This window comes from Macaca mulatta, chromosome 7, assembly GCF_049350105.2.
Source record: "Macaca mulatta isolate MMU2019108-1 chromosome 7, T2T-MMU8v2.0, whole genome shotgun sequence".
In the NCBI taxonomy this organism is placed as follows: Eukaryota; Metazoa; Chordata; class Mammalia; order Primates; family Cercopithecidae; genus Macaca; species Macaca mulatta.
In genome coordinates, this window is record NC_133412.1 from 140,116,224 (window position 1) to 140,141,707 (window position 25,484).

The window sequence follows — 25,484 nt, forward strand, 5'->3', positions numbered from 1 at the left end:
ATTTAGTTATTGTGCTAATGTTTTCCTGGGGAATTACAATTAGCATCTTAGCTCATAACAATCTAATTTGAATTAATACCAACTTAGTTTCAATATTATACAACAACTTCATACCTTGTCCCCTACTTATGTTATTTTCATAAATTATAAATTAATATATTGTATGCCCATCAACATAGATCTATAGTTATTGCTTAATGTAGTTTTTTAAAATTATGTGGGGTAGAAAAGAGGATTCACAAACAAAAATATACATAAGGTACTGACCTTTGTGTTTACCTATGTAGAGTTCTGTACTTCTTCATGTCAATTACAATTACTGGCTAGTTTCTTTTTATTTCAGCCCGAAGGCCTCCCTTTAGAAATTTTTTGTAGGGCAGATTTATGAGCAATGAACTCACTCAGTTTTTGTTTATCTGGGAATATTGTAATTTTTCTTCGTTTTTGAAATTTAGTTTTATCAGATAAAGAATTCTTGGTTGACAGATTTTTTCATCTTTCAACATTTTGACCATATCATTCCACTGCTTTCTGACTGTCATGGTTTCTCTTGAGAAATCAGCTGTAAATCTTACTGAGGATCAGAATTCTCTCTTCGTCTTTGTCACTTTCAACAGTTTGATTATAATGTATCTTGGTGTCAGTCTTTTTTAGTTTATCCAGATTGGGATTGTTGAATTTCTTGTGTGCATTCTTGTCTTTCATCAAATTTGGAAAGTTTTAGGCATTATTTCCTCAAATAATCTCTTTGCTTCTTTCTCCCTCTCCTTCTGGGACCATCATTAATCATATCTCAGTACGCTTGATGGTATTCCACAGATTGCTTAAGCCATGTTGTTATTTTTCTTTATTTAATCCATGTTGTTATTTTCCTTTATTTTTTTTCTTTCTGATCCTCAGACTAGATCATGTTAATCACCTTATTTTCAGCTCAAATCTGCTATTGAGTCCCACTAGTGAATTTTTCATTTCTGTTGTAATTTTCAGTGTTAGAATTTGTATTTGGTTTCTTTTTATGATATTCGTCTTTTTATTGAGATTCCCTGTTGGTGAGGCATCATTCTTGTGCTTGCCTTTAGTTCTTTGTTTATAGTTTCTGTTAGCTCTTTGAGCTAAACTTTATTAAAATAATTAATTTAAAATCTTTGTCTAGTCAGCTCAGTGTCTGAACTTTCTCAGAGACAGTTTCTGTTTATTTCTTTTTTCTTTTCCTTTTTTCTCCTTTGTACAGGTTATACTTTCTTACTTCTTTGCATACTTCATAATTTTTTGTTGAAAACTTGACATTTAAATATTATAAATAGCAACTCTGGAAATTAGATTCTCCCCTCTCCCTGGGGCTTTTTGTTGCTACTTGTTCAGCAGTAGTAGTTATTTGTTTGTTTAGTTCGTTTTTTGAAATACTTTTTTCTAGCTTATATTTCTTTGTTGTGCATAACCTCTGAAGTTTCTATTGTTTGCTTAGTAGTCAGCTAGCTATTTGACAGGTATTTCCTTAAATGCCTGGAACCAAAATATGAATAATAATAATAAAAACAAAACAAAAAAAATCAGAGAAAATCTCTCAGTTTTTGCAGATGAGCTCTTTGTATATATTAGGTCACACTTCAACACTCAGCCAGGCAATTTATAACTTTTCATTAGCTTTCACTTCCTGCTTGTATAGAGCCTCAAGTTTATCCGCAAGTGAGAGAATAGAACCTTCTCAGGTCTTTTCTGAGGATATGTCCAGCCCTGGACATAAACTGAACATAAACCTGACCTTTTAGAGTCCAAAGGATACGTGGGAGCTTTTCAGAGTCCTTATGCCTTAAAGTACCTCATTCCATAGCCCTCACTCCCAGGTTTTTCACTTTATCTATTTTTTGTCCTGTTTTTCCGTGCCCAGATGACAGTGGCTAATACATTTGCCTTTAAATATTTGAGCAAACACTCCCCAAGGAATAGCTGCCTCAACCCTGGGAGTATTCTGAGTTAAGTGAAATAAAGGCAAGCCCTTCGAGTGTGTCCTTCAATAAGCCATAAGATATTTCAAAACAAAAAAAAAACCACAGTTCTTTCAGAATAAGGTTTGTTTTCCCTCTGGTACTACAGACCTGTATTGGAAATGTGGACTGTTGTCTTCAGGGCCACCTTTTTTGTTTATTTTTCTTGATTAACCTTTCACCTGGTTGTAATCATTTTATTCATTTTCAGAGTTCTGCTAAAGTTCATTCTGGCTGTTTTTACCAATTTATTTTCTGCTTTAGTAGAGTGATGGAATTTTGGATTTCTCTATTCTGCTATTTTCACTGATGTCACTCAGGAAGGATTCCTTTTAAGACACAAAAACCACTAAACATAAAGGAAAATATTGATATATTTAGCAACATTAAAATTAAAAGATTTCGTTCATCAATAGACATGATAAAGTAAGGTAAAAGACAAGCTACAGAATAGGAATAGATATTCACACTATATACAATTGATAAAAGACTAGTTATCCAGAATAAATACTAAAATCTAACACTTTAGTAAGAAAGGAACAACCAAATAAGGAGAAAAAATGGGCAAAGATTTGAACGGGGACTTCACAAGAGAGAAAACCTAAATGACTGATAAATGTATGAAAAGATGCTCACTCTCACTAAGAATCAGAGAAAGGGAAAATAAAACCATAACGCAATATTGTTACACACCCACCAAATTTTTTAAAATGAATAATACCAACAATGCTGGGTAGAACTGAATTGTAGAATAAGAGAAACTGTTCTTTGTGCACAGATGTGTAGATTGGCTTAACCAACTTCGAAATTTCTTAAAGAAGGTATTCATACCCTATAACCAACCATTCTATCCCTGAATGTGCATGTGTATATACATATCTCCCAGAAATTTACTCACATGGGTATCATAACAGCCATGGGTTGTGGCATTTTTCGTAATGTCCTCAAAATGAAAACAATACAATTGTCTATCGACAGAGTAATCTATATTCACTGACTCCTTCTCCTTACCTCCAGTTTTTTCTTGACCCCTTGTAATCAGGTTCTATCTTCATCAAATAATGAAATTTTCTCTCAGGTAACTAATTACTACCATCTGTTCTTCATTGTCTAATTCTTCCCCATTTTTCTAGTATCTGTCTTGACATATTCTTCTTATATGCTCTTCATCTTTAGGATCTCATTTATTTCTGTAACTTCAACAACTGTATATCTGCAATAATTTCTAAGTCTGTATCTCCAGCATAGGCAGTTTTTTTTTTTTTAACATTGGGGCGAAGATTTGTTCCAGACTATGTAATGAAATTGTAAATTTGTGTTTATTGATATTAACTGGATCCACAATGGTAATTGAAAATTCTTTTGCTTTGTCCTTCATTTTCATTCATCAATGCATTTTTTGAGAATTTTACTGCTCTCCTAAAGTTATCTTTACCACTTTTACTTCCCCTTATTCTCATCAATAAGGCCTCTCCTGCAGTACCAAAAAAAATAGTAGTAATAGTAGTAATAAATGTCTGTCTCTTTTACCCACAATTTACTTTGCTTTATCATGCCTACTCAATTCCTCAATTTGCATCTATTTTTAACTTTACTGGTAATTTCTTTAATAACTGGATGTAATGGCTTCTTTTCAGCTCTCTCTCTCTATTCCTATTTTCTCCCATATTTGTTTTTTTTTAAATCTTGCAACTATCTTCTTTTTTTCATTCCCTTGATACTCACCCATCTCTACTTGCCTCTTTTTTCTCTAATAGTTTCTTATGATAGGAACACCAAATAATGTATCTTCCAAACCAGAATGCTTTTGAAAATGAATGCTGTTTAATAATTAAGCCAGCATAATAGGTATAAACCCAGATTGTTCAAGGAAAAATCAGATGTGTGGTTACCCTATATATCCTTATCTTAGAGATCTTATCTTCCTTCAGTTTGTTTTCTTAACTCTTAATATGAATGTTACCTCAAATTTTCAATCATTGTCTTTTGTTCTTTCACATATTCTCTGCAGGTGATCTGACACATTTGAATGACTCAAATTACTACCTCCATTGATAATTCCGAAATTATATGTCCTAACTTTTTCCTGAGTTCCAGACCCATATACCTCATCAAATAGCTCCAGACTAGTAGCCCAAAAATACCTAGCCACAAAATCTAAACTTATCTTCTCCCTCAAATATCCTGATTTTAAATTTACATTGAGGCATATATACACACAGAGATATGTAGTGTATATATGCAGTTATGTGTATAAGTCTGGAGATATATATCACACACAGAGAGACATTATTATTGCAGTTGCTTCATTAGATACTAGACATACAATAGTAGCAAAACACAGTTCCATCATGACAGTGCTTTCTAATTTGGGAGATAGACATTGATCAAAGTATTACACACATAAATGTTGTGATACTTTCTATAAGTATGGTCATTGCTGTGAAGGAGAGGGATGTGATGTCATGTAAGGCATTATATGGGTATTTTACCTTCTTTTAAATACATGGCCTTTTTAATTAGATAAGTGGCAACAAATAGCTCTTCAAAATTAGACTTTCTTTATTTCTTGGAAATATTTGTCACAATTCAGTACTCAAATATGTAAGCAAATGGAGTCGTCTTGCTTCTCAAAATTCCTACTACTTATGGCTATGTTGTTTATAAACCACATAAAATTTCAAACACTGAAATGGTAGCAATATCTTTGGAATTAAGGATGTTGGTATAGAAACTAAATAAAGGAGATTCTATAGAAATAGTATTAGTTTTGTGAGACAGAAATGATGCATAATATTAGGAATACCTTTTAGTCACGAAGTCTGGCTGTTTCTCTCTTCTTTTCACATAGTAAGTGATATTTGTTGATTAAATGTTAATTGCTTGTTTTTTTATCATATGTTTCAAGTCTTGTGCACAAAATTTGAAAGTCCTCATGTTCCCATTCTTAGAACACTTATGCCCATTACTGGTAGCCCAGAACATGAACTAAATTATGCAAATCCTAAAGTAATAAATTTATAATCAACATATATTAATAATGTTAAAAATAATCTACAGTATTAGTCTTTATGTTTGTATATTTTTAGAATGGTGACAATTACATCAGTCTTTACTATGATGATAGGTATAATAATAACAGTAATAATAACCAACACTTATTAAATATTTACCACTTGAAAGTGCTAAATAATTTACATACATTATTTTACTTAACCGCTGCAGGATTCCAGTGAGGCAGATTCTATTGTTATCCTCAATTTTCAGATAAAGGAAGTGGCAATTCAAAAGGTATATCCATCAGGGTCCTAGCAGAACTCAGATAGCATGCTTAAATAGGTAATTGAGGAGAGTTCAATAAGAACCTATAGAATGTACAAAGGTTTGAATAGAATTTAGGGAAAACCACAAGACATCATGGAATGCCTGGGACTAGTAACAGTGGGAACCATTAATGCTCCTACCTAATGGGGCAAAGGGAAGGAGTGCTGTTAGAATCTAGAAAAAGAGCTATAAGCAAGAAGGGCAGTCTGACACAAGCTGTGATCTTGAGTTGAGTGACACAGCCAACCTATGATGACCTGGTAGAGAGGGAGCTAGGAGAATAAATGCCAGACCTTACCCTATCCCAACTCACAGTCTTCTGCCAGTGCCTTCCACTGACTGAACCCAACTGGAAGCCAGGGCAGAAAATAATTTGTTGATGGTGTCCATACAGGTCAGCTTAGAGCAGAGAGGGTGAAAATGGTTGGAGACTGATCTAAAAAGGAAATGGAAAATATCTAGGAATTAAATAGCTTGCTCAAGATTTCAAACTATTAAATGGCATAGCAAGTATATGAATGACAAATCCTTTATTCCTAACCACAATACTATACTGCCTCTCATATTAAAACGTTTTAGGAAATGGTACTTGCCAGGGAAAATACTTTAAATCTGAAAGCTTCTATTCTATCTCAAGTTGTTGGATGCATTTATACCTAACAGTAAGTGACACCAAATATGTCAGAGCTGAGCAGCAAAGAATGCTAAAAAAAAAAAAAAAAATTGGGGGGGGGGGTCTTGATTCTACATGTTATTGGCATTTTCAGAATATTAAACCATAGTTGTTCCCCTTGTTCAGATTCCAGACTCCATCATTTCTCGTGGTGTTCAGGTGCTCCCACGAGACACAGCCTCCCTCAGCACTACTCCTTCAGAATCGCCTCGTGCTCAGGCTACATCTCGCCTCTCTACAGCTTCCTGCCCAACACCAAAAGTAAGTACAGTTGCTTCACACCTTACACCTACTCTTCTATAGTAATCTGGGAAAACTAACCAGTATTTCCTTCTGCTTGTCAAGGTTGGATTGCATGCAAGTTTACACTATGAAAAATGAAAAAAGTGTGAGATAGTTCCCACCCATTGTGTCACAAATTGTCATATTAGGCCAATAGTAGGACAATACAGATTTCATTCAAAATGTTTTACTCCTACATCATAGCTAAGGGTATTGCTTTCTGTAGCTCCTGTTTCTTTGTTGTAGATTTGTTATTTTTTAGTATACTTATCATTATAGATGTAAATTTATTTGTTTATGCTGAGGATGAATGTACTTTTGGCCAGTAAACAGCAAGATTAACAAAATTGTGTCACCAAAGGGATTTCTTTAAACTTGTCCAGGCTGGGATAGCTCCCTGCTCTAGTATCATTCCAAATTTTTTCAAACATATTCATCTTGGAATGTTGCTGCCTAATATTTGCAAACAAATCTGAATTTATTAGAAAGAAAGTTTTAATGCCAACCTTTGGGAGAGGGAAGCAGTTTCTTAGTCTTTTTTTTAATATAATCTGTCACTGAGTTGTATAGGGTGGGGAAAGGATGAGACACTTCTATGCTGCTCACATCTTTGTGTATATGATAAATTAACTAGCAGACATTATTACTGCTGTGACTACTTTCTCCTGGAATGCTCCTTTCCTGATTAAGTTAGTCATTTGTGCTTTCAAGTTCTCTATCTGATTGATGGATGCAATATTGGTACCAAAGATTAACAGTAACATTCCTTATTATTTAATAAGACATGATGTTAAACACTAAATTTGTTCTAGGATTCTGACAGTTAATTTTTCAAATTATAGTTTTTTCCTCTGTCATCAAATTTAAGGACCATATAGCTGTCTTCCTCAATTCCATCTTTTCTATCAGTTTTGTGAATGTTATAATTTAATTTGACTAGAAGGGATCTCAGTTTCTGATGTGAATAGTGCAATTTGTTTTACATTACATGTTACAATCTTCTCAGCAATGTTTCCAGTGTTACCATTGTATATCATTATTTTTAGATATATGTCAAAAATAACTGATACTAATTTTATCATTTAAAACACTGAGGTCCTAAATCTTCAATAAACATTAAACTGTAAGAACACTGTAGACATTAAATGTACACCAATGCCATTTGGGTGCCAGCAAGCTACATTTTCAAATGAATTAAAGGAAGGAATTCTTAAAACCTGAATTAGATGGAAAAAATCTCGTCTATGTCTTTTATATTATTAAAACAAAGTAACTTACAGCTTGACTGCATTAAAATCCAGTTGTACCAGCTAAACTCACTTGTAAAGTCTGGAAAATATTTAAAACTAAAAGTTAAGTTCACTTTAAGATGTTTTGTTCACTGAATACTAAGACCTAAAAGCTGGGAATACAGAAGTATTCAAGGTATAGTCTCTTTTTTCCTTAATGATATGCTGAAATTATAAATATTTTTTGAAAATATTTTAAGCTAAATTTAATTATACATAATTCTTGAGTATTTTTAAAACTTTGCAATTATATTTTAGTTACAAAGAGGATAGTAAATAAAATTTGAATAATGACTTGGTACTTCCAAATTCACCAAAGTAAAATTCTGAAAAATAATAATGTTAATATTCATTAAATTAATTTGCTTATTGCAGAATTTTAGGAGAGCAAGTGGCTTGTCTTGATATTTTTTCCTTAGTTAACACTTAGATGTTCAAATTGACAGTGAATTCAAGAAAGCATTATATCTTTGTCTAGGAATAAGATTATATTTCTTTCAGATAATTTTTTTTTTTTTTTTTTTTTTTTGAGACAGAGTCTCCTTCTGTCACCCAGGCTGGAGTCCAGTGGCATGATCTCAGCTCACTGCAAGCTCCGCCTCCTGGCTTCACACCATTCTCTTGCCTCAGCCACCTGAGTAGCTGGGACTACAGGTGCCCGCCACCACGCCTGGCTGATTTTTTTGTATTTTTAGTAGAGACAGGGTTTCACCGTGTTAGCCAGGATGGTCTCGATCTCCTGACCTCGTGATCCGCCCGCCTCGGCCTCTCTTAAGTACTGGGATTACAGGCGTGAGCCACCATGCCCGGCCTTCTTTTGCATAATTTTTATCAGCACTAGAATGTATACCTCAAAGATAAAATTATCACTTTGGTGTAATTTTTAATATAAACTTTAAATGCTGAATTAGAATATTAATATAATAAAAGAAACTAATTTGAATATTGATATTTTAAAAGGAGTTAATCTATTCCAATTAGGTATCTGGAAATAATGTTTAAAAAATAAAGGACAGAAGGAAGTAAAATTTACCTTTCTAATAAGAAAAGTCTCATAAGTCATGAGACTGCTTAAGAGAATCTAAACTAGGTGCTCTTATAAGTGCTTTAATATCAGTGACGGATATACTACTTATCTTCATAGAGTTTACAATTTAGTCGTATATTACAGGTTGAGTATCCCTAATCCAAATGCTTGGGACCAGATTTCAGATTTCAGATTTTTTCAGATTTTGGAATATTTGCAGATACTTAAGCCGGTTGAACATCCCTAATCAGAAATCCAGAATACTCCAATGAGCATTTCCTTTGTGCTCAAAAAATCTCAGATTTCATATTTTCAGACAGGGATGCTCAACATGTAAAATAAACAGGTAGATAATCACTTTAACAATTACAATTTCACATTAATTTAATAATTATAATTGAAATACTATACATGCTAAGAAGAAATGAAAATGTTATGGTGGTAGAAAATAATAGCAGGGGAATTTCATTTAGATAGGGCGAGTAGAGAAGACCTAACATTTCATCAGGGGCATGAAGAATGATTGAAAACCAAATATGAGCTTTTGTGCTGTGTAAAGGTTTTAGGAATTATATTGATCAATAATGACCACTTTAAAGGCAGGTGTCACCAATCAAGAACTCTTACACTAAAACTTTATTAGTATGTGAATAGTCTAATACACTAAAACTTTATTAGTATGTGATGTCAACAGCCAATTTCAAATATCTATTCTTTTTTATTTAAATTAATGAATCTTTTTGCCTTTTCCCACTGAGTCAAATATCAAGACCATAGATTTTAGCACTGAGCTCTGTTCTAGGTGAATTCTTTATTTTAATTTTTTTGCGTAAAAATTTGAGGCCGAGAAGTCCAAAAGCAGTTTTGGGGTTTCAAATCTGAGGTACCAGGTAGATGATAATGTTATTAACTATACTAAGGATTAAAAGATAAGTACCAAGTCTTGAGGGTAAAAGAAAAGAGTGTAATGCATCTTGATTGGGAATGTGTATAATCTGAGGTGTATGTGAAACAACCAAGGAGTGATATCTAGCACAAAATTGGAAATACAATTTGAGTTTGAAATTCTTATTTTTACTGCATCTTGGTTATGATATTTATAACTTAGTACATATTAGTGTTAGCCAAATCCTGTAGAAATCCTTTCTACATTTCAGATTAGGCATGCACAGATTTTCATGCACAGAAATGTATGTGCAAATGTATTTTGTCTACATCAGAAATACAATATAGTTTTGAATGATCAGTACTAGAAAGAGCACTTGACTGATAATAGAAGATCTGGATGGAAATGCTTTCTTCTCTACTCATAACCACACAAAATTAAGCAAGTTACTTAACTTTACTGAGTTTTGTGTCTGTTATTTGACTCACCATCCTTATCTCTACAACAGTGTTTATTAACTCATTAAATAAGTTTTTGCCTGGTAGTGGAATAGCAATAGTGAGCAAGTAGACATTGTTCCAACTTCTACAAATAGATAGATCAGACTACTAAAAATTAAAGTATAATAAATGCTAGGATTGATTATCAAGAGTACATAATATTATGGAAATAGCTATCAGAAGCACTTAACCAAGTCTTTGTGAAAATGCAAAGGGTTAAATAACCAAGTTATGATTCAAAACTAACAGTTCCAATGTCTCCCTCTGTAGCTTTTTATCATTGGGCCATTTGTAAGCTGAAACACTTCCTGTCCATCCGCATGTGTTAATCTATTTATTTAGGTCAACAACTATAATAGTATAATATTATAATAAATGTTTCAGTATAGTTATATTGCAATATAACATCCTAAATTATGCTTTGATCATTTAAGATTCTCCAGCTTTAGTGAGAACAAAATCTATAAAAATATACCAGGTCTTGATTTCGTTTTGTTTTTTTGGTACCCTCATTACAACCTAATGAAGATAACTGTGTATTATCTTTTCTAAACAATACTTCATAGATTACATTTTCTCCAGCACATTTGTTTGCTGAAATGATATTGTATATAGGGAAAAGTCATTTCTCTTTTATATCATATATTTTCTTTTAATGAAATCTGACTGAAATGAGGAATGATTTTCACTCCTCTTGTTTTATGACAGTGAAGTATCTTTCAAGAACAAAGTTGGGATATTTGACTTTCATTGTCCTAAGTAAAATAGTGCCTAAGTCAAATAGTACGTAAATTCTATTTAAAGAAGTATAGACAATATCTAGACTCAAGTTCTAAAATAAGGATAGTCTTCTAAAAACAATTCGCTGAAAGAATAATTCTGTAATTGATAAATTCTCTTTTAAAGTGAGCATGATTCATAGCTTAGATGAGTGCCAATTTTCAATTATGAAGGACAGCAGCATCTCTATTTAGAAAAAATCAAGACCGGGCACAGTGGCTCACACCTGTAATCCCAGCACTTTGGGAGGCTAAGGCCAGTGGATTGCTTGAGGACAGGAGTTTGAGACCTGCCTGGCCATCATGGCAAAACCCCATCTCTACTAAAAATACAAAAAATTAGCCAGGTGTGGTGGCACATGCCTGTAATCCCACCTTCTTGGGAGGCTGAGGTGCAAGAATTGCTTGAACCTGGGAGGCAGAGGTTGCAGTGAACTGAGATCAAGCCACTGCAGTCCAGCCTGGGCAACAGAACAAAAAACTCTGTCTCCAGGGAAAAAAAAAAAAAAAGAAAGAAAGAAAGAAAAGAAAGAAATCAAGACGCTTAAGGTAGAAAATAATGATTAGAGCAAAAAATAAAAATGTTTCAAACTTTCAATTTACCATTCCTTTTAGATTTTATTAAAATAGAGAATATTTTTAAAGACTAATTTTATTATCCTTTTATTCCCTAAACATCTGAAGTTTGATTTTGAGTAAGTAAATAGAGTTTATAGTCACATATTTTCCTGTACCTTAAAAGTTAGCAAAGAATTTTGTTCTTAGACTAACCAGCAAGTTGTGTTTTTTTTTTTTTGCTCTTAAGAAGAAAATATAAATACTATCAATATCTAATTGAACTAAAGATTATACAACAATTAAAATGTATATTTATTGAAATATCTTTATATGAGGGGTATATACCTTTAATCCACTAATGTCTAATACTATATTCAAACAAAATATGTAATTATTACTTCTTTGTAGGTTTCTCTTATTGTCCTTTGAGCGAAAGAATTTAGATTGCTCTGGTTAAGCTATATTCTTAACTCAGGGTTTTTAATGTGTGAGTCTGAAAGGCAGTGTGAGTTCCTTTACCTATAAAAATGACACTGTTGATTCTATATCAGCATAATATTTTCTCTGGGATGTTTTCCTAGTAATGTTAGTTTTTACAAACTATTACATATTGTCACTATTTTCCTTTGTGAACACCAGGGAGATTATGTGATGTGGCTAGGTCATTGACTAAACCTGGGTTCCCAAGTCTCTGGAGAAGCTCATAAAATGGCCATATTTCCAGCCTAAATCATGTCACTAACTGGTGACAGCAAATTATTTTTTTCCTATTTTAAAGAGCCTAACCAAAATCAGTAAGACTATACTAGACATCAAGTTTCTTTGCTTTTGCTAAAATTGTATCAACATTGCTACAACAATATGTTCAGCTGTTAACGACATTATAGAAATAGATTCTACACATACTGTCAACACACAACAAAAAAGTTGGAAACCAGTGAATTAGTGAGATCAAAAATACATTCTCTGAACAAAATATATGTTTTCTTTTGTGAACGTTTACCTCATCTGGGGGGTGTTGAGCAATGATATTCTCTGCATTATTGGTTAGATCCAGCAGTTCTCAAACATACTGGTCTCCAGACCCCTTCATCCTTTTAACAATTATTAAGGACCCCAAATTATATCTGTTTATGTGGGTTATATCTAACAATGTTTGTTGTACTAGGAATTAAAACTGAAGGCTGGGCGTGGTGGCTGTAATCCCAGCACTTTGAGAGGCTGAGGTGGGTGTATCACCTGAGGTAGGGAGTTCAAGACCAGCCTGACCAACGTGGAAAAACCCTGTCTCTACTAAAAATATAGAATTAACCGGGCGTGGTGGCACATGCCTGTAATCCCAGCTACTCGGGAGGCTGAGGCAGGAGAATCGCTTGAACCCAGGAGGCAGAGGTTGCGGTGAGCCGAGATCACGCCATTAAGCTCCAGCCTGGGCAACGAGAGCGAAACTCCGTCTCAAAAAGAAAGACTGAGAAGTTTTAAAATATTTACTTATTTGTTTAAAATAAAAATAGTAAAGCCTTTACATGTTAACATAAACAACATATTCTTTATGAAAAAATAAGTGTATTTTCCAAACCAAAAAAAAATCTTAAAATAACAGCATTGTTTGACATTTTTTCAAATATATGTTAATATCTCGCTTAATAGAAAATAACTGGATTCTCACATTTGTTTCTGTATTAAGTCTGTTGTAATACGTTATTTTGGTTGAAGAACAAATTGAACCTCATACAGATATAGTTAGAAAAGTAAGGACTTGCAGTGAGCCGAGATCATGCCACTGCACTCCAGCCTGGGCAACAGAGCGAGACTCCATCTCAAAAAAAAAAAGAAAAGGAAGGACTATATTGTTCACATTTTTTTACAGTTGCGGATATTCTTTGATACCATACCAAAAATTTACAATTGTTAGTTAAGTAAAGGTTAGTTGAAATGTTGAATCTAAAACCTTGGCTAGGACCATTCCATACTCATACCTTAAAATCCATTGGTCTGTCTTACACTTTGAATGGATCTTTTACCCAGGCATGATTTTGGAACACATATATTGGTCATTTGGAAAGTATAAATTCTTCCAAAAGTTGACATATTTTGTTATATTATATCAAAAAATCACCTTCATTAATATAATGACCAAGCTCATCTAAAAAGTCTGGGATGTATTGCAAGTTCTTAAGCTCATAGTGGCATATAGACATTTTCTAAGTTCTAATTTATGCTTTGAAGCTAGAAATTGGGCCGGGCATGGTGGCTCACACCTATAATTGTAGCACTTTGGGAGGCTGAGGCAGGCGGGTTATTTGAGGTGAGGAGTTTGAGACCAGCCTGGCCAACATGGTAAAACCCCGTCTATACTAAAAACACAAAAATTAGCCGGGTGTGGTGGTACATGCCTGTAGTCCCAGCTACTTGGGAGGCTGAGGCAGGAGAATCACTTGAACCCGAGAGGTGGAGGCTGCAGTGAGCCGAGATTGCACCATTGCACTCCAGCCTGGGCAACAGAGCAAGTCTGTCTCAACAACAAAAAAAAAGCTAGAAATAGTATCACTGGCAAAAAAAGCAACAAATAGTTTTTTCTTGAATTGACAGACTTTGTTTATTTTTGAGAAAATGTATACCAAACATCTAAGTCTGAATAATAAGTTATTAGTTATTTCATTTTTTCAAGTAAAAATGGTTTTCTTTATTTAAAACTAACTATTCAGCTTACAACTCAAACAACTGCATAAATAAGTGATTTTCCTTGAGACAAGCACCATCGTTTGGTATGCAGAAGTATTTTATTCATACTTCCCATTTTGTCACATTCAAGGCCCAAGTTTTAATTAATTTAATTTTCCCATTTTGTCACATTCAAGGGCTGTTTTAGTTCATTTTAATTAATTTAATTAAATTAATATTAAATAGTAAATTTAATATGTATTAATATTGTCATATAATATTGTAATTAATCATGTAAATATAAATATTACATTGAGGATATAGTAAATATTAAATTTACTATGTCATTGAGGACAGTATATGAAACTAGTTTTTTAAAAAAGAAAAACAGAAGATAGCAGTGAATAGAACAGTGATTGTTCCTACTACTTGGATCTACTCCTTGATTTATACTAGGATGTCAATCCACCATTGATTTTGTACCCCATCAGTGCAAATGTCAATGCAGCAAAAATGGCAAATAATGTCTTCGTACTATTAGTAAAATAATTCTGACTTTGTCAAGCCCTGAAAGGGTCTCCAGGACCCTCATGGGTTTGTGGATCAACTTAAAGAACCATTGATAAAATCAAATGAGCAAACTGGCCTATGTTTCTTGAAAACATTCTGGTCAAAATGGTGGCTATTGCATCCTTTTTATATATATATTTTCCATAAAAGCAGTATTACAGTGGTATACTCAGTCTAAGAGCTCTGATCCTTTATGTAAATGACTACCGGTACCATGGTTAAGCATTATACATAGTTCACCCGTCCCCTGTCATCCAGGTTAATCCTAGAGCCGGGAACACCTACACCTCTCTGATTCCAAATGAGAGACTTCATGAAATCTTTTGAAGATATGACACCAGAAGTTATAATTCCCAGCTAACTCCATTCATTTTCAGTGTGGTATTACTTCTGCACTTGGATGACAACTAATTTTCGCCAGGATATTCTGTCTACTAATAGATAACATACAAAGCCCTCGTTTAAGAAATAGTCCGGGTGTGGTGGCTCACACCTGTAATTCCAGCACTTTGGAAGGCCAAGGTGGGCGGATCAACTGAGGTCAGGATTTCAAGACTAGCCTGGTCAACATGGTGAAACCCTGTCTCTACTAAAAATACAAAAAGTTAGCTGGGCGTGGTGGCAGGTGCCTGTAATCCCAGCTACTCGGGAGGCTGAGGCAGGAGAATCACTTGAACCCGAGAGGTGGAGGTTGCAGTGAGCAGAGATCACGCCACTGCACTCTAGCCTGGCGACAGAGCAAGACTCTGTCTCAAAAAAAAAAAAAAAAAAAGACAGAAAAAAGAAATAACCTAGTTGTTGGCAGATAATTCTGTTGAGTATACAATTGGGGATAGCTCATTTTCGAAATCAGTTTAGAACATTTAAAAAAGTCAGATCGACATTGCTGGCCCACCACTGATATAATACACTGTATCAATACTCAGCTAATATTCTTTAGACCCTCCAGACTATTTTACTCACTTACATTAAATGCCTGACTCCTATGGACATTTGAGTAACTGATTTCTGCCCTAATTCACTGTTATCTAATTTATCCTCCTTTATAACATGTTTGTTTGGGGATTTATTCTCATTTGTTAGCAAAGCAGAATTTTGAGACTTAAAATAAAAGATGATTCCCTTTAACCCTCTTCTAATGAGAAAGGCATCACCCAGTATGGGAAAGAATTTAATATTTTGATGAAACTAAAATTATATAATAAAGCATTTTAACTATTTTTGGTCTATAACTTATTTTCAGTAGTTTTCCTATGATGTTCTGCTGGGTATATAGGATTTTACATCGATTTTTCTTTTTTCATTCATGCAAGTGTTCCCTTTGTTTTTCATTATTATCATTATAATGATAATTGAAAATTAAATTTCTCCATCTCTTTCTAATTATTTAATGGTCACAGAACTATGTTTATTATAAATGTAACAACTATGAAATGTATAATTGCCACTCTGAAGTCTAAAGTTGCAAATGAAATTTGATATCTGAGAAGATATAGCAAACCAAAAACTGCTAGCTGTAGAATTAACATTTTATAGCTAAGACAGATTGTAAGTGGTATAGTTTCAGTATAGTTTCTTTATTTAAAAAAATGTACATACTCATTTGGAAAAACATTTTAAAACTCACATAAAAAAGTTCTTATAAATTACCCTTCATAAATAACCACTGTTAAAATTTTGCTATATATCATTCTCTTATGTTTTTCTATGCATTTAAATATCTTATAACAAGAAGGCAGTGATTAAGGGCTCAGTTTCTGGAGTCTGACAGGCCTGTGATGAATCACTTACTAGATGTGTGGCTTTCAAAAAGTTACTTCACCTCTATAACTTTAATTATCTCATCTGCAAAATGAAAAATCATGATACTGCTTGTTTCATAGGGTTGTCTTAAGAATTTAAGTTAAAAATGTATATAAATCAGCACAATGATTGAAATATAAGTACTCATTAAACATTAGCTATTATTATTAAATTGTCTATAGCTTTTAACCCATCTTGTTTACTTAGTAATATGAGCATCTTTCTATGTCATGAACATCTTTACATGTTGTAAATTATCTTCTACAACATTATTTGGATTGTTTGATATTCTAACTGATAGATGTGACATAGTTTTTTCACCAACCCGTATTTTGGATATTTTTGTGGTTTCTTATTTTCTAGTTTTAAAAACAATGCGTAGATAATCTTTCAGAAGTTAAAAGTTTTGGAGTCATCTCTTAATCAAACTCAGTAACTTCTGTTATTTCTACTTTTATTGAAAGTATATGCAGAACTTTTAAGTCTATGTTTTCTGTATTTTACATAGATAGCAGGAATAGATCATTTTTGTGTCTCCATGAATTTAATGATATATTGGAAGAAGCAGTTTTTAGCATTTGCATTTGACTGATTTACTGGTAGACATTTAAAAACTATAAACCCAAAGTCATTTGAAAAGCTAACAAGCTTGAGTGTATAAAAGTATTACACTGTGAGGCACAACGTATTGAGTACCAGCCCTAGTCTGCCATATTATAACTTTATGAGGGCCAGGCACAGTGGCTCATGCCTATAATCCCAGCACTTTGGGAGACCAAGGAGGGAGGATCACTTAAGCCCAGAAGTTCAGGACCAGCCTGGGCAATATAGTGAGACCCTGTCTCTACAAAAAAAAAAAAAAAAAATTAATTAGCTGGGCATGGTGGTATGTGCCTATAGTGCCAGCTACTCAGGAGAATCACTTGAAGCCAGGCAATTAAGGCTGCAGTGAACTGTGATGATGCCACTTCACTCCCAGCCTGGGTGACAAAGCAAGGCTCTGTCTCAAAAAATAATAAATAAATAAAACTGTGAGGACTAGTTGACCTCAGTTTCTGTTATTTGTAACACCAAGATACTAAACAAACTCTAAAGTCCCTTGTAGGCTTATAATTCTGTTCTTTTGAAATAGTTCAAATATCAACTAGAAAATATTCTTAAAGCCCTTCTCTCTCTGATATTTTATTAATCTCCAGTTAATACAGAATAATTTACATTTACTTATTTTATATTTTGCATTCTGTTCTAGTACATAAAGTGAGATTATTAACTGAAAATGTTCTAACTTCACTTAAGATCTTTTACATTTAGGTAAAGCTTGTCTCTGTTAAATGGAATACTGATTTCTCTTGAGATCCACTCTAGTTTTGTTCAAGTTATAGGAAGATAGGAAAGTGAACTGTTGAAATACAAGACATTGTGAAATTAAGAATACTAGCTTTCAGTATAAATAGCTTTGATTCATTTCAACTGTTTTTAATTGTTTGGGACGTGTTTTGTGTAAAACAGCCCAACAAATATAAGCGGTCCCATCATTGTTTCAGCAACAGAATTTATTAGATACAGGCATGATTTAGATCTATTTAATATCCCATTTTGACTTTAATATAGAGTACATCCCATACTAAACTATCCTCTGGATCTTCATATCTTAAACTGATATATATTCTAAAATTAGGTATTTTCTGACCCAAAATTTCAGGAGCATCTCCCTACTCATTCTACTTTTGTTAAAGAGAAAACACAGAATAATTCAGAAATTCATTGACTATGTCAGTGAATATTTTTAATGCATATTATATGTCAAATACTGTATTAGCTATTGGGGATACAGCAATGAATAGACTTTTTAACCCTGTTCTTAAGGAACTTACAGTGGATTATGTGAAAATAAAATATTTATAAGAAATCTACCAGATACAGGGTTAACAAGCTCAAAGAGCTCTTCTAATCCAGTAGGAAAGAAAAAAATGGATGAGTAAAAGGTAAGCATAGTCATTTAATAAAATAAATACATGCAGCACAGATATATGTGGGGGGAGTACACTCTCATTAGAAATCTACTAAAAATTTAAAACAACACAAATTTTGCAATCAAATTGATAATTATTTTAAAACTATAATCATCAGTACTATAATGAGCAATGACATAAGTATTTCTATTCACACTAATATGAATATAACCTTTCAAGCAATAAATTTGTATAACCTTTCATACACGTGTTGTATACATGTATTGTTTGCTTAAAAAGTATATACAGAAATGTATGTACTGTATAGCATACCTATATATAGAGAGAGGCAGGATCTTAAAATATTATATGTTGGCCGGGCATGGTGGCTCATTCCTATAATCCCAGCACTTTGGGAGGCCGAGGCAGGTGGCTCACCTGAGGTCAGGAGTCTGAGACCAGCCCAACCAACCTGGTAAAACCCTGTCTCTACTAAAAATACAAAAATTAGCTGGATGTGGTGGCAGGTGCTTGTAATCCCAGCTACTTGGGAGACTGAGGCAGGAGAATCACTTGAACCCGGGAGGCGAAGGCTGCAGTGAGCCAAGATCACGCCATTGCACTCCAGATTGGGTGACAGAGCAAGACTCTGTCTCAAAAAAAAAAAAAAAGTTATATTTTAATCATTTTGTCTCTAGAAATATATCCAAAGTAAATTATTAAAGAGGCCATCTCAAACTATGTACAGGAATTTTTATCACAGCATTATGGAAAATAACTTGTATTAATAGTACATACATATAGAAGTTATACTATAACCTTAAAAATCATCTCATTAAGAATATTTAATGACATGGGAAAATACTAAAACTACAATGTATAGTTTAAAAAATTAGTAAACAAAACTGTTTAGGAATAGAATTGCAAGTTATTTCACAATATACATTATTCTTAAAACCAGGAAAATATACATACCTGTTTGGGTTTTGTTTGTGTATTTTTTTAGATAGGATCTGGTAATTACACAGATGTCCTTTGGCCTATTTTTCAGATTCGTAGCCAAACTTAATAAAGCCAACTGGAGTTATTTATACCTATATTTACAGGCATACCTTGGAGATATTGTAGGTTCAGATCCAGACCACTGCAATAAAGGAAAAATTGCAATAAAGTGAGTCACACAAATTTTTCGGTATCCCAGTACATGTAAAAATTATGTTTATACTCTCCTGTAGTCTGTTAAGCGTGAAAAGGATTATGTCTAAAAAAAAAAAACACTGTACAAACCTTAATTTAAAAATATGTTAGTCCTAAAACAGTTATTACAATCATCTAAGCCATCAGCAGGTCGTAACCTTTTGCTGGTAGAGGGTCTTGCCTCAATGCTGATGGCTGCTGACTGATCAGGGTAGTGGCTGCTGAAGGCTGGTGTGGCTGTAGCAATTTCTTAAAATCAGACAAGTTTACCACATTGATTGACCCTTCCTTTCAACAAAAGATTTTGCTGTAGAATGCAATGTTGTTTGAACGCATTTTTTCTACAGTGGAACTTCCTTCAACATTGGAGTCAATCCTTTCAAACCCTGCTGCTGCTTAATCAAGTTTATTTATGCAATATTCTAAATCATTTGTTGTAATTCCAACAATGTTCACAGCATCTTTACCAGGAGTAGATTTCATCTCAAGGAGCTCCTTTCTTTGCTCATTCATAAGAAGCAACTTACCATCTGTGAAAGTTTTATCATGAATATCACAGTAATTCAGTCGCAACTTCAGGTTCCCCTTCTAATTCTAGTTCTTTTGGTATTTCTACCGTATCTGCAGTTCTTTCTCCTCCACCAAAGTCTTCAACTACTAAACATCATATGGTTGGAATCAACTTCTTCCAACCTCTATTAATATTGATATTCTGGGCTCCCATGAACCAAAAATGTTCTGAATGGCATCTAGAATGATCAATTATTTCTGGACGGTTTTCAATTTACTTTGCTCAGATCAATTATAGGAATTACTATATGGCAACTGTATAGCCTCATGAAATCTATTTTTTAAATAATAACTATAATAACAAATAATAAAATTTCAATTTGAATGTTGAAATTACTCCTTGATCTATAGGCTGCAGAGTGGATGTTGTATTAGCAAGCATGAAAACATTATGCCCTTGTATATCCCAATCAGAGCTCTTGGTTGACTAGGTACAATAGCAATGAATACTTATATTTTGAAAGGAATCTTTTTGTCTAAGCACTGGATTTAACATATTTAGTAAACCATGCTGCAAAAAGATGTGCTGTCATCTAGCCTTTCTTGTTCCATTTGTAGAGCACAGGCAGGGTAGATTTTGCATAATTCTTAAAGGCCATAGGACTTCCAGAATGGTCAATAACCATCAGCTTCCACTTAAAGTCAGTAGCTGCATTATTCCCTACCAAGATAGTCAGCCAGTCCTTTGAAGCTTTAAAGCCAGGCGTTAACTTCACCTCTCTAGCAATGAAAGTCCTAGATGGCATCTGCTTCCATTATATAAGGCTGTTTTATCTACATTGGAAATCTGTTGTTTAGTGTAGCTGCCTTCATCAAGGATTTAAGATAGATTTTCTGGGTAACTCGCTGCAGCTTCTACATCAGCACTTGCTGCTTCACGTTACTCTTATGTTATAGAGACATCCCCTTTCCTTAGACCTCATGAGCCAACCTCAGCTAGCTTTCAGCTTTTCTTCTACAGTTTCCTGACCTCACTCAGCCTTCATAGAATTGAAGAAAGTTACAGCCTTGGTCTGGATTTGGCTTTGGCTTTAAGGACTGTTGTGGCTGGCTTGTTCTTCTATCCAGACCACTCAGGCCTTCTCCATACTAGCAGTAAGGCTGTTTCACTTTCTCCTCATTCATATGTTCACTGGCATACCACTTTAAATTTCCTTCCAGAACTTTTCCTTTGCATTTACAACTCAGCTGTTTGACACAAGTAGCCTAGCTTTCTGGCTGTGTCAGCATTCAGCATGCCTTCCTCACTAAGCTTAGTCGTTTCTAGCTTTTGATTTAAAGTGGGAGACATGCAACTATTCCTTCTACTTGAACACTTAGAGGCCACTGTAGGTTTATTAATTGACCTAATTTCAATATTGTTCTGTCTCAGGGAATAGAGAGGCCAGCCACAGAAAGATAGAAAGACAAGGAATGGTCAGTCTGTGTAGCAGTCAGGGCACACACAGCATTTATCAGTTCAGTTCACTATCTTACATGGGCACCATTTGTGGTACCTCAAAACAATTGCAAAAGTAGCATCAAAGATGACTGATCATAGACAACTATAACAGATATACTCATAGTAAAAAGTTTGAAATATTGTAAGAATTACCAAAATGTGACACAGAGGCAGGAAGTGGGCACTTGCTGTTGGAAAATTGGTGACGATCGACTCGCTTGACACAGGGTAGCCACAAACAAACCTTGAACTTGTAAAAAAAGCAATTATCCATGAAGCACAGTAAAACGAGGTATGCCTATATACCACAGCATTTTTACATCCAGGCTAAGCCAGTCTCTTCTTAATCCTGCTGGATAGAAAATTATATCATATTTCAATGGAAGTTCAAAGATAAACTTTTTTTTTGGTCTCATTTACAAATAATAAAAAAAATTAAGAACATATAATGTGCTGCTTAAAGGTTATTTATTTTAACCCACATAATAACTCTTTTATTAAAGATGGGTTTTAGGCCGGGCGCGGTGGCTCAAGCCTGTAATCCCAGCACTTTGGGAGGCCGAGACGGGCGGATCAGGAGGTCAGGAGATCAAGACCATCCTGGCTAACACGGTGAAACCCCGTCTCTACTAAAAATACAAAAAACTAGCCGGGCGAGGTGGCGGGCGCCTGTAGTCCCAGCTACTCGGGAGGCTGAGGCAGGAGAATGGCGTAAACCCAGGAGGCGGAGCTTGCAGTGAGCTGAGATCTGGCCACTGCACTCCAGCCTGGGCGACAGAGCGAGACTCCGCCTCAAAAAAAAAAAAAAAAAAAAAAGATGGGTTTTATAATTTCTTTTTAGACAGATAAGAAATTTGGAAAAAATAATTTCAGTTGAATTATTCTCTAGTTAGTGAACAGGAAATAATTTATATAAAGGTCAATTTTATATAGATTAGATTTATAAAGGTCTAATTTAGTATAGATTATACTGTCTTGGAATCAAAACTATATAGAACCCTAAGATCAAAATTATAAATGTATAATAAAATATAAATAAATGCAAATGTTAATATATCATTAGAAATCAGAACCTTTGAAAAAGATGATTTCCTGGCCGGGTGCGCTGGCTCACGCCGGTAATCTCAGCACTTGGGGAGGCTGAGGCAGGAGTATCATCTAAGGTCGGGAGTTCGAGATCAGCTTGACCAACATGGAGAAACCTCGTCTCTCCTAAAATCACAAAATTAGCTGGGCGTGTGGCGCGTGCCTGTGATCCCAGCTACTCCGGAGGCTGAGGCAGGAGAATCACTTGAACCCAGGAGGCAGAGGTTGCGATGAGCCGAGATCACGCCATTACATTCCAGCCTGGGCAACAAGAGTGAAACTCCATCTTAAAAAAAAAAAAATGATTTCCTAAGGATAAAAATATGGCAGAGGGATTTAGAGGATCTGTTACTTGCCACCATGATTCTAATTTTTGCCTTCTGACTTCTTACTCTTTGCAGCTTTCCTTGACCTTTTTTATCCTTTTATTAGTTTAGTTTTATAATTGTATTTTCTTTTCTCCAGAAACACATTAGTAATTATTTTTCCTTGACACATTTATATATTAATCCACTCTCTTTCATTGCTGTATTCCTTCCTTTATACTTGTCTTAATAAATCACAAATTAAACAAAATGTTCTATGATGAAGCACCAGCTTTATTGAAAGGGCTGAATAATACAATATTATAGCGAGGTGAAATATTAACTTAATTCCAAAACTACTTTGTTATTTATAGGAATTTGTTTAAATGTTGAGCTCTTAAGCAAAACTTTTTTAAAAAATCTCTTTCTCCAAATCATAGCTGCCAAAAACAATCTATAGCTGCACCAATATATGCTGAGTGATACTGGTTGGAAAATAATTTCTGAGAAAAACGTTTTATTTCTTTTCTTTGATAATCATAATTTTTTTAAAAAGCCATGATATGGTATAATAAGGTTAAAAATATTAGTCTCAGAATAGTTCTTAAGGTAAACTAGATCTAAAAATAAAATGGTCAACTCCTTAGTACAAACAGAAATGTTGGTTTAATCTATGTAATTTTATTCTAAACTGATACAAAATATATTATGGAGAGAAGGGGAGAATGTCTACATTCTTTATTCCGTAGGTAAGAGACTAAATTTAATTAAACAACCTAAGAGTCAGAACATAATATCAGCTGTACTTTCATATTATTTATTGATGCATTCAGAAGGCCACTGAACTTCTCCAGACCTTGGTTCCCTTATCAGTAAAGGAAACACACAAAATATATAACATTTTCTAAAACATTTTCAGCAAACATTTTGTAACTAAAGAGAAATATGAATATATACACCCAGTGATATGTGAGTCTACCTTAATGCAGTTATCATAAGCCTGAAATTTCTGTATTTTATTTTAAAAATTAATATCAAGTTGATTTTTAAACTATGAAATATATGTTTGGTTTAATTAAAATACTACATTTACAATTATTTATTTTAGGCAAGAGAAGTAAGGGTGGGGCTAGTTTTCTACCTTGTTAATGGTAGAAATCGTTTTACAGTGAGCTCAGTTTTGGAAAACTGAGCTAAATCAAAGGGAATCAACATGTGCACATCTTAGTTTAGGATCCAGGCAATTTCTTTTGTTGCATAATGTTACTAGAATCCAAATTCTTGGAAAAAAAGTAAATACAAATGTCAAAGTCATTTTACTATAGGCCAAATCCTGGTAATTAATCCCTGAGGATAGTTTCCCCAGTAATTAATCCCTGAGGAAAGATTCCCAGAGTGTTGCAAAAGAGGTAATACAGTGCAACATTTTCAGACTATTTCTAAGGAATACTTTGTTAAATATATTCTAGTTGAGAGACTGAATAGAAGATTGAAGTGTTTTGGATCCCATGGATAATATCTTTTAAAATCTTGGTAAAATACTTGTCAAAAGATTTCTTCAAGATTAATGATGAAATTTTTGTTTTGCTACTAAATTTTAATTATCAACATATGTAAGTAAACTAATAATCTCAATTTACTGCATAATCCTCATAATTATTTACATTCAATTCTCAGACTTTGTTTATAATGCCATGATAGTACAATGTAAACATTTACAGTGTAACCTCTCTTAGCTACTGATAGTGTTTTGACTTTAGAAAAGCATAAATAAAAATAGCTAATGATGTGAGGCTCTTATTATCAAGAAGAGTAAAGTCATTAATCTTATCTGAATGCTAATCTTTTGTGATTTCTTTTAAATTCTTATCTAAAATATAATAAGCATTTGGCCGGGCGCGGTGGCTCACGCCTGTAATCCTGACACTTTGGGAGGCCGAGGCAGGCAGATCACCTAAGGCCAGGAGTTCAAGACCAGCCTGGCCAACATGGTGAAACCCCATCTCTACTAAAAATATAAAAATTAGCCAGGCGCAGTAGAATGTGCCTGTAATCTCAGCTACTTAGGAGGCTGAGGCAGGAGACTTGCTTGAACCTGGAAGGCAGAGGTTGCAGTGAGCCGAGATCGTGCCACTGCACTCCAGCCTGGATGACAGAGCCAGACTCAGTCTCAAAAAAATAATAATAATAATCAAGCGTTTTGATTAGCTGTGAATTTCTTTCATGTATGCTGCCCCACTATAACTGATGATTAATGGAGGACTAAAATAAATAAGGACATTACATTTTAAATCTACTGATTTCACTTTTCTGTATTTCTCAAATTCTAGTTTATATAGACATCCTTTTCAAATTCTTTCTAAAGTTTTTCAGTATTAGGTATTATTGTTACCTGTTTCAGAAGCTGCAAAAAAATCACATGAAACTGGAATTGTAGCCATTTCTGGCTTTGAAAAACACCTTGGCTTTCTAAGGTTTTCCTGTTATGATGGTTTCAAAGACAGGCTTGTTTATAGAGATTTGAAATCAAGCATTGATGAGCTGTTTGCTCCCAAAGTCTCTATTTAAATCAGTGTTTTAATCTATTTTTCAG

At 33.9% G+C, this 25,484-nt stretch overlaps 1 protein-coding gene across 30 annotated transcripts in view; it reads left to right on the top strand.

Annotated features, from left to right (window-relative positions):
* The window catches only part of GPHN (gephyrin), a 734,546-nt gene that overhangs the window by 501,999 nt on the left and 207,063 nt on the right, over window positions 1–25,484 (top strand). For all 30 annotated transcript variants that reach the window (XR_013395171.1, XM_077938281.1, XM_077938262.1 and 27 more), the window contains 1 exon segment: window positions 6,109–6,243. Coding sequence is in view for 29 of the 30 variants with exons in the window: in XM_077938281.1 (XP_077794407.1) it covers window positions 6,109–6,243 (135 nt within the window). In the remaining variant the exon portion in view is untranslated.